Source organism: Cervus elaphus, chromosome 6, assembly GCF_910594005.1.
Source record: "Cervus elaphus chromosome 6, mCerEla1.1, whole genome shotgun sequence".
NCBI classification, from domain to species: domain Eukaryota; kingdom Metazoa; phylum Chordata; class Mammalia; order Artiodactyla; family Cervidae; genus Cervus; species Cervus elaphus.
This window is the reverse complement of record NC_057820.1, coordinates 3187431-3199525: the sequence shown is the minus strand read 5'-3', so window position 1 is coordinate 3199525 and position 12095 is coordinate 3187431. Positions and strand designations below refer to the sequence as shown.

The 12095-nt window shown below is 64.2% G+C and overlaps 1 protein-coding gene across 3 annotated transcripts in view; it reads left to right on the top strand.

Annotated features, from left to right (window-relative positions):
- SH3TC1 (SH3 domain and tetratricopeptide repeats 1) overlaps positions 1 to 11702 on the top strand; it is a 57891-nt gene extending 46189 nt beyond the window's left edge. For all 3 annotated transcript variants that reach the window (XM_043906087.1, XM_043906086.1, XM_043906089.1), the window contains exons 12-17: positions 102 to 1769; positions 4325 to 4505; positions 5803 to 6076; positions 7004 to 7154; positions 8132 to 8328; positions 11363 to 11702. In XM_043906087.1, coding sequence (XP_043762022.1) covers positions 102 to 1769; positions 4325 to 4505; positions 5803 to 6076; positions 7004 to 7154; positions 8132 to 8328; positions 11363 to 11584 — 2693 coding nt within the window. In that variant the 3' untranslated portion in view covers positions 11585 to 11702. The remainder of the gene's footprint in view (positions 1 to 101; positions 1770 to 4324; positions 4506 to 5802; positions 6077 to 7003; positions 7155 to 8131; positions 8329 to 11362) is intronic.
- The last annotated feature ends 393 nt before the right edge of the window (positions 11703 to 12095 follow it).

Below are 12095 nucleotides of genomic sequence, written 5' to 3'. Positions count from 1 at the left end.
GGGGAGGCGACAGGGATGCTGCAACCAGGGAAGGGACGCCCCTGGCCCTGCCTGGACTCAGATCCCGCTCTCACCCATCCGGGCGTTTTGGTCATTTGCAGAAATGTCCCCACCTTGCCTGAACCCAGAGCCACGGGAGATCCTGAAGAAGGTGAAGAATGTTCTAGAACAATGCAAGTCCTGCCAGGGATGCCCCGAGGAACCAGGGTCCCCCGGTGTCCACAGGGCGTCCAGCGGAGCAAGCCTGCCGGACACCAAGGAACCCTCCTTCTGCCTGGATGCGGGAGATGACTGGGCTGACCCCGAGGCCCTGGGCTCCCAGCTGCTGTTCCTGGATGCACTCGGGTTCCAGGCCAGTTTCCAGGGCCTGTACGACCTCTCCCCACCCACGCTGAGCGGCGTGTTTGGCGGCTTCACCGACGAGGAGGAGCTGGTCAGGCGGCTGGCCGAGGCCCGCGGGGTGGCCAAAAAGGCCGGGCTGCCCATGGCCCTGGCTAGGCTCTGCTTCCTGCTGGGACGGCTGTGCGTGCAGCGGCTGAAGCTGTCCCAGGCCCGCGTGTACTTCGAGGAAGCCCTGGGCGTGCTCGGGGGCCGCTTCGGGGACCTGGTCCTGGTGGCGGCCGTGTACACCTGCCTGGCCTCCGTCCACCTGCGGCAGAAAAACAAGGAGAAGTGCGCACAGGTGGTGCCCAAGGCCTTGGCCCTGCTCCTGGGGACGCCCGGCCACGTTGGCAGCTCCGAGGCCGAATCCGGCCTCCTGACCCTGGCCCTGCGGAGGGCCATCGGCGGCCGCAGCCCGCAAGCTGAGGCCCGGGCCTGCTTCTTGCTGGCCAAGCACCATGCCCGCCTCAAGCAGCCGGAGGAGGCCCTGCCCTTCCTGGAGAGGCTGCTGCTGCTGCTCCCCGGGGTGGCGGGGACCCCGGGCGCCTCCTGGCCCACGGACTGCTACCTGCTGCTGGCGGGCATCTACAGCCAAAGGTGCCTGCCGCACCTGGCGCTGAGCTGCGTCAGGGTGGCCTCGATGCGGGCACGGGGCTCGCTGGGCAGCGCGCTCCGGAGCGCGGCCCTGGTCCTGCAGAACAGCCCGCGACTCCCCGTGCTGCCCGCCCAGCTCGCTCACTACCTCCGGCAGGCGCTGGCCTCCCCGGCCTCCGGCTCTGGGCGGGCCCTGCATGGCCCCATCTACGCCAGCCTGGCCCAGCTATACAGCCAGCACGGGTGGCAGGGCAGGGCCATCGCCTTCATGACGCAGGCCGTGGAGACAGACGCCCGGCTGGGCGGCCGCGCCGTCATGGACCACGTGGTGGCCCTGGCCTGGCTGCACATCCTTCACGGACAGAGCCCGGCAGCCCTGGACATCCTGGAGTCCGTCCTGGAGGCGGCAGTGGCCACCTCGGAGCAGGAGGGCCTGATCGCCAACATGACGGCCATCGCCCTGAAGAGGACCGGCAGGACCCGGCAGGCGGCCGAGGGCTACTACCGCGCCCTGAGGGTGGCCAGGCGCCTGGGCCGCCCGCGGAATGAGGCGGTGGTCCTGGCCAACTTCGGGGCCCTGTGTCTGCAGGCTGGCGCCGGCGGGCTAGCGCAGCACTACCTCCTGGAGGCCGTGAAGCTGTTCTCGCGGCTGCCCAGCAGGGAGGGCGGCCCGGACTTCACCAGGGTGCTGCTGCGGCTGGGGGACCTGTGCATCCGCAGGGCGCTCGCCCGGCAGGCCAAGTGCTACTACGAATGGGCCTTTCTGGTTGCCGTGGAGATGGACCACTGGGAGAGTAAGTGTCGGGCACGCCGGCTGCCTGGGACGCCAGCCAGCAAGGGCTCTTTCCGTGTCTGTTCAGAGAGTCCTGGGGTTTACGACTCGAAGGCGAGCGGTTGCTTCTCCACCGAGAATGCCTAGTAGTGGGAACTGGCAGGTGCTTTGAGGTGCCCCGTGCTGGGCCAGATGTCACCATGGCAACCAGCTCCTCCCGGCTTGCCTGGGACCACCCTGCTTTCTGCACTGAGAGTCCCGAAGCCAGGAATCCTGGCCATCTCGGGCAGACAGCCAGTGGGAGACCCCGGACGCAGCCAAGGCCAGGCCGGGGGGGCCGCCAAGCCAAAGCGGCCACGTGGGCCTTGCATACTGGGTGCTTTGCTGGTGCTGTATCCTTAGCGTCTCCCAACAGCCGGGCCCTCCAGACACCTCCCCCAGCTCAGAGCATGCGGGGCAGCTGCTTCATCAAGTGGCAGGCTCTGGGCGGGTCTCCACTAGCAAACACGCCCGAGTGGTCCTTGCTGGGGGCTGGTGGTCAAGCCACAGGAAACAGATGCTCGGGTCACGAGAGCCACAGAAGCAGGTGCTCAGCTTGATGGTGGGGCGGCTCCAGGCCCCGACCGGTAGGGGGCCGGCTGTTGAGTCTGGGATCCCAGGGATGAGAAGAATTTAGCCAAGTTTGGAGGGAGGGGGCCTGGCGGGAGGCGCAGCCTGTGCAAAGGCCCCGGGGTGAGTGATGGGCCCTGCAGGGTGGTGCCAAGTTTGGAGTGAGTGGCTCGGGTGATGGGTGGTGAGAGCCTCAGGTGGGAAGCTAGGCAGGGGCCCAAGACCCCAGGCTGGGGTTTGGCATTTTCCTGAGAGCACTGGGGAGCAATAGAGGGATGTAGGTTCCACTCAGTGAGGCTGGAAGGGGAATCCCCTGGACCTCCAGGAGGAGCCAGGAGCTGGGTCCCCCGACCTGCCCTGCGGCCTTGGGCACGGGCGGGCAGTGGTCACCAAGGGCACGTGGCCCCCCACTGGCCTCTCAGAAACCATCTGTGACCCCCCCCATGCCCCCAACCTTGGGAGTGCAGAGCTGGGGGACCCAGGAGGCTCCCCAGGGGGTCAGGGGGTCTGCCCCTCCCCCATATGGAACAGCGCGGGGACACCCAGGGTCACCCAGTCCTTGAGGTTCCTTTTTCAGTCCATTTCACTAGTTTGTGTCTTTCTAGGATTTGTCCATTTCATCTAGGTCATCTCATTTGTTGCCATAGAGCCGTTCACAGCTCCCCCTTTATTCCCATAAGATCTGTAGTGATGTCCCATCTTTCCCTCCTGATCTTAGTCATGTTCAGCTAACTCCTTTCTTTCCTTGGTCAGTCTGGCTAAAATTTTGTCACTTGTGTTAACCTTTTCAAAGAGCCATGATTTGGTTTCATTGCTTTTCTCTATTTTTCTATTCTCTACTTTATTATTTTATCATCTCCGCTTGAACTTTGATTTTTCCTTTCTTTTGCTTGACTTGGAGTGAGTTAACTTTTTCTAGTTTCTTAAGGGTGAACTTTAGGTTTTTGATTTGAAATGTTTATTCTTTTTTGCTTGTTCATTTTTTAAAATACTTAGCTATTTGATTGAGCTGGTCTTAGTTGCCGCATGCAAAGTCTTAGTTGCAACATGTGGGTTTAGTTTCCTGACCAAGGATTGAACCCAGGTCCCCTGCATTGGGAGTGCAGAGTCTTCACCAGTGGACCACCAAGGAAGTCCCCATTCCTTGGCCCACTGGTGATTTGGTGGTGGTGGTTTAACTGCTAAGTCACGTCTGACTCTTACACCGCCAGTTCATTTTCAATAGTGTAAGTTCCCAACTGTTCCCAGTCCTCTGGCTTTAGAACAGGTGAGTAAAGCTGTGGGCTTGGAGCCCGGCTTCAAGAAGGCGCGTCGGCTGTGGAAAGCAGGAGCCGGATGTGAATCCCATCTCCGCCTCACGTCCTCTGCTCCAGCTTTGGACTTGGCTTGTCTGTCTGCCTTGTGGGGGAGCTGGTGATCCATTTGGTGGGGGCTTAGCCCCTGTTCGGGCTTCCCTGGCAGCTCAGTTGGTAAAGAACCTGCCTGCCAATGCAGGAGACATGGGTTCAAGCCCTGGGTCAGAAACATCCCTTGGAGGAGGAAATGGCAACCCATTCCAGTGTTCTTGCCTGGAGAATCCCATGGACAGAGGAGCCTGGCAGGCTTCAGTCCATGTGATTGCAAAGAGTTGGACACGACTGAGCAGCTAAGCATGCTCGAATGCAGCCCCTGTCTGGCTGGGAGGAGCTTTGTGAGACAGAAACGTGTCCCGGTCCATCAGGGGAGCGCAGCCAGGACCGCCCAGCCTGGGAGCTCCCCAGGGATCAACGCCGTTCCTCGAGCATCTGTGACATGCCCTGCCTGGCCCCGTCACGGCTGCTGGCCGGCTGTGTGACCCCGAGCCGGACACCCAGCCTGTCCCCACGTGGAGCGACCCCAGCTCACGGGGGCGGGGGCGCCGCCGGGGCCGCGGACCCTCGAAGGGCGCTGCGGTGCCTGATGGGGCCTCTCCCTTCCGTCTCCCGCCAGGCCAGCTGCTCGCCGTCCGGCGGCTCTGTCAATTCTACAGTGCGGTTGTGCCCAACGAGGCCCGGTGCGTCGTCTACCACGAGTTCCAGCTCTCGCTGGCCCGCAGGGCGAACGACAAGGGGCTGGAGGGGCAGCTCCTGGAGACCATAAGCCAGCTGTACCTGGCCCTGGGCACCGAGCGGTGAGGCCCGGCGCCGGGGCGGGGAGGGTGCCGGACGCCGTCCTAGGACAGTCCCTCTGTCCTTAGGGTCAGGCGGGCGCCGAGCCAGGAGGCCCCGTCTTGTCCCCAAGGGGTGGGGGTGGAGCATGTGTCCCTGAGTCATCCTTCCTGCCGTGGCGGCTTCTGGAAGCTGACCCCGGCCTGCCCTGAGTGTGTTCCCGCTGGCCCAGCACTAGGCCACGTAGTCTGGCCCTCGTTTGTCCCCTCATGTGTGAGGACAGTGACCGTGTGTGCCTGGAGGGTCCTCGTCCCCAGGAGACAGTGACCGTCCCACTTGCTTCCCCGGAGCAGGGTTTCGGGGTCACGTGTGAAGCCCACCCAGAGCGTCCTGACCAGGGGAGGGGGACAGATGGCTGGACCACACAGCTCGCAGGCTGGCGGAGTCTCATAACACCCCATCCAGTGTGGGGGCTCTCCGAGAGCAGAGAAGGGGCTGGATTCCCCAGGACTCTGGAGGGATGAATCTCACCCTGGGGCCTCAGCAGGACCAGTGGGCCAGCACCCTTGACCAACGCTCCTCAAAGTGGGGTCCCGGGGTCAGCACGTCCACCTCACTTGAGTGCTGGTTGGAGATGCGCATTCCTAAGCTTCCCAGGGGGCTCAGTGGTAAAGAACCTGCCTGCCAATGCAGGAGATTCGAGAGACGCAGGTTTGATCCCCGGGTGAGGAAGATCCCCTGGAGAAGGGCACGGCAACCCACTCCAGTATTCTTGCCTGGAGAATCCCATGGACAGAGGAGCCTGGTGGGCTACAGTCCCCGGGTTCACAAAGAGTCAGACATGACTGAGCACACACGCGTGGCAGGCCTCACCCGGGCCTCCTGAGCCAGCAGCTCTGGGAGCCAGGCCCTGCCATCTGTGTCTGTCTGACCAGCCCCCTGGGCGGTTCTGAGGCTCCATCCGTGTCAGAACCCCTGGCTGGACGGGCTCTCAAGCACTGCCCAAGGGTCACGACCCCTGCTGTGTCTGGAGGTGACGTGGGCCTGTGTGTGTGGAGGTGGGGCAGAGATGAACCGCTCACTCCTTAAGGCCCCACGGCTGCCTGCTTCCCTCCCGAAGGCCTCCTCACCTTTGCTGGACAAGGGCCATGTGTCGCCCCGGTCTCCCGCCAGCCTGGACGCGCAGGCTCTGGGCCTAGCCCCCTGATGCCCCAGGTCCAGGGTGTCCAGACGGGCTCTCAGGGAGAGCCTGGTCCCCCTCCACGCAGCGGGGCGGCCGGCCCGGGAGGCCCTGCTCTGAGCACCCACGTCTCACCCCAGGGCCTACAGGTCCGCCCTGGAATACACGAAGCGCAGCCTGGGGGTCTTCATCGACCTGCTGAAGAGGGACAAGGAGGCGCAGGCCTGGCTGCAGGCGGGGAAGATCTACTACGTGCTGCGGCAGGGCGAGCTGGTGGACCTGTACATCCAGGCGGCGCAGAACGCCGCCCTGTACACGGGGGACCCCGGCCTGGGGCTGCGGCTCTTCGAGGAGGCCGGAGACATCTTCTTCAACGGGACCTGGGATCGCGAGAAAGCGGTGTCCTTCTACCGGGTGAGCGTCCCCCACCCCTGCCCCGTGGGTCCAGGCGACTGAGCTTCAGGGGCGACCCTCCTGGGGAGCAGGACCTCCCCACCTTGCACACATGCTTAGCTTCCGGGTGGTTTGGTCAGGGACCGTCCCAACCCCCAGCCCCAGCCTGGGCGGGACAGAGCCAGAAACGCCCATCAGAGGACTCGCCTCCCAGGGATGCACACAACCCTGGGAGGCAGGGCCTGGCCCCCTTTTACAGAGAAGGAAACCAGCTCAGACAGGCGCAGGGGCAGGTCCAAGGACACAGCACATCAGATGGAGGGCCGCTGGGACCAGGGCCCATGTCTGCGTGTGCCTCCCGGGGAGGGCGGCGTCTCCGCCTCCGTCTGACCAGCTCGCATGTGGCTGGGCCCCGGGGTACAGATAAAAGTAGCCTCTTCAGTGCCCAGGGCGTGTTGGACCCTCCTGGTCAGGCCCCCCTGCACCCAGGAGGAGCAGGGCTGGTCTGAGGGTGTGCGGTGTAGCTTGACGGGCAAGGCTCACACCCCTTGCTCACGCCCCAGTGGCCCTGGGCGTGGCACACAGCTGTGAACTGGTGGTGTGGTGTTGGTGGGAAGGCTTTCCCAGGTGGCGCTAGTGGTAAGGAGCCTGCCTGCCAATGCCAGTGCAGGAGGTGTAGGAGACGCGGGTTCCATCCCCGGGCCAGGACGAGCCCCTGGAGGAGGACGTGGCCACCCGCTCCGCTGTTCTTGCCTGGAGAATCCCATGGACAGAGGACCCTGGTGGGTTACAGCCCACGGGGTCGCAAAGAGCCAGACATGCCCGAAGTGACTTAGCACACGAAGCTCCTGTGGGTTCACGGGGGCAGACCTGGGGGCCCTCGGGACGACATGGGCCTGGCCGCCCGTTGTGGGAGGAGGTAGGCCTGACCTGCCCCCTCTCCTCCAGGACCGGGCGCTGCCCCTGGCGGTGTCCACGGGGAGCCGGGAGGCCGAGCTGCGGCTCTGCAACAAGCTGTCCGCGCTGCTGGCTGAGATGGAGACGCCCCAGGAGGGCCTGGAGTTTGCCCACACAGCCCTGGCGCTTAGCCTCACCCTGGGTGAGCCCTGCACCCCGCCCCGAGAGCCCCCCACCCCTGAGGTCTGGGCAGGGCCTCTGGTCCCCTGGCCCGCAGGCTCCTCTCCCACACCCCACCCCCCACCCCCCTCCGCCGGGCCAGGCTGCTGAGATGGGCAGCAGAGAACCTGTCCCGCCCCGCCTGAGCATCGGCAGCTCTGCGCCCCCCGCCCTGCCCCTCCCTTGCTGGCCAGGGAGCCGGCTGGGGCGCCCTGCACCGCGGACACTCGGGGACCCTCCAGGCGGGGCCGCCCGGTGCCTTTCTGCCCGCTGTGCCCTCTGGTCCTCCCCGCCCTGCTGGCCCCTAGGCCCCACTGCTCTCTGCGGGCCAAACCCCGTCCGCCTCTCAGGGGGCCTGTCCCTCCATGCCTGGCTCTTCTAGGCCGTCTGTCTTCCCCGAGGCAAGGAGCCCGACAGGGCCGAGTGCACAGTAGGTGTGCCCCCGGGGGGGGGGGGTGGTGGGCCTCCAGGTCTTGCAGAGCTCACCCCAAAAGTGGGAGGATTTTGCAGGCAGCCTCGTCTGGTGCCTCCCCCCGAGGATGGAGTGGGAAGCGGCTGAGGATATAGCAGGGAGGCCAAAGGTCGTGTCTGCAGGGGCACAAACTGCAGGCTTCTGGGTTCTCCCAGTCAGAACAGTAAGCAAAGCACCCTGTCCAGGGGACTCTATGCAGGCCTGGGCTGGGGGGTGTCCTGCTCCACGACTTTGCCACATCCCCGAGATGCCAGGAGAGCGGGCATCATTAGGTGCCCCTTACAGACGGGAGGAGGAGGGCAGGGCAGCCCACTCCAGTCTCCTTGCCTGGAGGATCCCGTGGACAGAGGAGCCTGGCGGGCTACAGTCCGTGCGGTCACAGAGTTGGACCCGACTGAAGTGACTTATCACAAATGGGACGTCGGGTCGGGGCCGGGAGGTGACTGGCCGGACTGTGAGATGGCATCCGCCCCCCTCGACTTCCCCAGGGGACCAGCTGAACCAGCGGGTGGCCTGCCACCGGCTGGCCTCTCTGCACCGTCGGCTGGGCCACGGCGAGCTGGCCGAGCACTTTTACCTCAAGGCACTGGCGCTCTGCACCTCGCCGCTGGAGTTCGACGAGGAGACCCTGTACTACGTGAAGGTGTACCTGGCGCTTGGCGACATCATCTTCTACGACCTCAAGGTTCAGAGGGGTGCAGGCAGGGCCGGGTGCCGGGGTGTGGGGGCCGTCGCCTGGCTCTGGGTGTTTGGGAGGCATCGCGGTCCTCTTCCTCAAGTCCCGGGGGTCTCCCTGGAGCTCTGGGCCCCCCTGTGAGCTGCAGGCGAGGCCAGTGGACACTGTCCTTGCTTCCAGGCGGGTCAGGCCTTGCCCTCAAGAGCTCAGGGTCAGTGGGGGAAGCTGCCACGGGGTAAAGGATGAAATGAGTGTAGTTGGGTGGCAGGGACCTTCTGGATGGGGTGACGGCAAAGCTGTCTTCACTGTCCAGCAGGAGTGAGCCACAAAAAATGTAGGAGGTGGATAAAGACATTCCTGGGGTGGGGGAAAGTGAAAAAGCGAGAAAAGGAAAGTCGCTCAGTCGTGTCCGACTCTCTTCGACCCCACGGACTGTACAGACTATGGAATTCTCCAGGCCAGAATACTGGAGTGGGTAGCCTTTCCCTTCTCCAGGGCATCTTTCCAACCCGGGGATCGAACCCAGGTCTCCTGCATTGCAGGCGGATTCTTTACCAGCTGAACCACAAGGGGGAAGTGTCACCATTATTCCCAGAAACCCATGTTGCAAGCTGGGCTTCCCAGGTGGTGCTAGCGGTAAAGAACCCGCCTGCCAGTGCAGGAGACAATAAGAGATGCAGGTTCGATCCCTGGGTTGGGAAGATCCCCTGGAGGAGGGCATGGCAACCCACATTCTTACCTGGAGAATCCCCACAGACAGAGCCGCCTGGCGGTCTTACAGTCCATAGGGTTGTGGCTAACCGTTTCATGTTCAGGTTGCAAGGAACAGCCCACACCCTGACACCTCCTCCAGGAAGCCTGCCAGTCTGTGCAGAGCTCTTCCTTTCTTCCTTCCCAGAAGCCTCATATCACCCGGATTGGGGGAGAGGAGGTGCACTCTTTACCATCTTGCTGCATAGAGAGGGAAACCAGGGCTCGGGTGGGGCGTGACTTGCCCCAAATTTTACGGCAGGAACACCTGGCACCCTGGCTGAGCCCCTGCCCAGTCGGAGCTGCAGTGGTGGGAGCTGGGGCCACTTTTCCATTCGTCTGTGAGCCCTGCAGTGGATGGGACAAGGGCCTGGGGATGTCTGCCCTATTGCCCCTTCCCCCGCCCCCATACAGGCAGACGTCAGCCCCACTCTGGGTCTACCCCTGCCTCTGCACTGTGTCCCTGATCTGTGTTGGCTGAGGAGGGAGGGCGCCCCAGCCCGGGGCTGAGTTCTCCCCTTCCGCCTCCCCAGCCAGCGGCAGCTAGGAGCTGGGGCCCAGGAAGACCCCCTACTGCCCACAGGTAACCCCCAGCCCAGACTACGCACTGGCGACACCTGCTGGCCATACGTCATCCCTGCAGCCACTGCTGTGTCCAGCGCTGGGGGCTTCTGCGGGCAGTGCTGACCCCTGCAGCTGAGCCCCCCACCCCGAGGTCCAGGCCCCGGGCTGCTCAGGATGTGTGTGGTTGGCTCTCCACGGGCTTTGCTGCAGCAGGAGCTGGTGCCCCCACGGGACAGGGAGGGGACTAGGCTAGGAGCGGACAGCTGATTAGGGCAGCATGAGGGGCCGTGGGCTGGGGCTTCGGTGACTGGGACCCTGCGGCCCTGTGGAGAAAGGGGGCCCGAGGGCTCTGTCCTGGAGGTGGGGGGCTGCTGTGCTGTCTTTACGGACCGTCTGTAGCTCACGTGTGTTGTCGTAGCAGAAGGAGCTAGACTTAGACTAGGAAAGACGTGGGTGTGAATCCTAGACCTGCCACCCACTAGCTTCTACACACACGTGTACACACATGCACAGGAATGCACACCCCGCCCCCTCCACCACCCACTCTGGCCAGTTCCTTCCACTTAGTTGGGACGCCCCCTCCTCCAGGAAGCCCTCCCGTCCCACCCCAGGCTGTCAGGTGCTTCCCAGGCTCCTGCACGTTGCCGAGCTTCCCTGTGCTTCAGGGCTGGTTGCATCTTGTGGTTTCTGTTGCCCAGAGTCAGCTGTGTTTGGCTCCCTGCCCTCTCCCCCGAACACACACACACACACACACACACACACACACAGGGTCCCCCCGCCTGGCCTGGGGACAGTAACTGCTACACACACCTGCTTCTGTTGTCTCCTGGGCCTTTGCTCTGTGCGGGGGGCAGTGACAAGCCAGGGCTGGTGACTTTGGACTTTGTCCTCTGTCCTGGGGAGCCCCTGTGAGCAGAAGTGGACAGTCAAGTTTGGGTTTAATGCCGGCCCTCGGGTGACCTCCAGTGGGAGACGTGGAGACTGGGGTGGGAGACAGAAGTTGGCAGGGGTGAGGGGACGTGGGACATCCCAGCCTGGGGATGGTGCGTTCAGGGCAAAGATGCATCTGAACTGGGAGCTTGTGCCCTGGTTGGGGGGACAGGTTCACGTCCCCTTGGGGTGGCAGGATATTCTGAGAGGTGACACCTGTGAGCCTCTTTGCACTGGGCCTGGCGCAGGGAAGGCCGGGCATGCTGGTATCAGTGTGGACGTGGGCTGCAGGGGTCAAGCCAGGCCACCCTGGGCCACGTGGCCCTGCAGGGACCTCTCAGACCCCAGCCTCCCAGACCTCAGCCCAGCCCAAGGGGAAGCCACGGATTATCTTCCAGAGGCCCCAGGGATGAGCAGGAAAGAGGCTTCTGGGAGGAGGGGACTGGATACTACAAGGTCTGAGGCCCCGGCTCTAGGGCCAAGGCAGGGAGGGTGGTCCCTGGACCATCGGGAGTCCCAGGGCCATCAGGACGCCAGTCCAGGCCTGCGTAGATGCCCGGTCACTTTCAGGCAGCCGTGGGAGGAGCACGTGGCTCCTCCCTGGGGGAAACATGCAGGGCCCGTCCAGAGGCGCCCAAGCTGGCCTGTCTGGGGCGAGCAAGTGTCCTGCCCACCTGGAACGCTCACGGGCCAGCCCTGGAGCTGCCCTGGCTGGGGGCCTAGCCCAGGGAGAAGCTCCCCCGAGGCCCCCTGCCCTGGCGCGGTGCTGTCCCCTCGGTGACTCGCCATCTGTCTCCAGGACCCGCTGGACGCGGCCGGGTACTACCAGCTGGCGCTGGCGGCGGCCGTGGACCTGGGCAACAAGCGGGCCCAGATGAAGCTCTGCACGCGCCTGGCCACCATCTACCACCACTCGCTCCTCGACCGCGAGATGTCCCTCTTCTTCTACCAGAAGGCACGGACCTTCGCCACCGAGCTCCGCGTCCGCCGGGGCCCCCTGGTCCCCGGGCCCCCGTCCTGAGCCCAGGCCTCGCAGGCACGGCCTCCGGCTGGCCCAGGGTCTCGGGGGCTGGTTTCCTGGGAAAGGGAGGCACGCGGTCAGGGGGCCAAGCAGCAATAAATGTGTTTTGCAGAAAGCCTCCTGGAGTCCCCAGACTCCCCCCTCGCTGGACTGCCTCCTGGAGAGTATCCAGGGATCAGGCCCTGTCCCCGGGGGGCCGTTCCGCTGCTGCACCCCATCCTCGGGTGTGGGCGGGAAGGACTGGGAGTCCAGCCGTCCCAGGCCAGGTACCCCCAGACGGTCAGCTGCGGATGGTGGGATTCCCTGGGCACCTTCTCCCTTCCCTAGACCCTCACCGAGTGTCCAGCCCTGGGTCCTCTCTGCTTTGAATCCTCGAACCACACTTCGAGGTCAGGACTGCTCATCTCCTGATGAACAGCTGAAGAAACGGAGGCACAGAGAGGTTCGGTGCATTGCCCACGGTCACACAGCAGGTAGGAAGGGGCGGAGAGCCGGAGTCCGGTGTACTCAC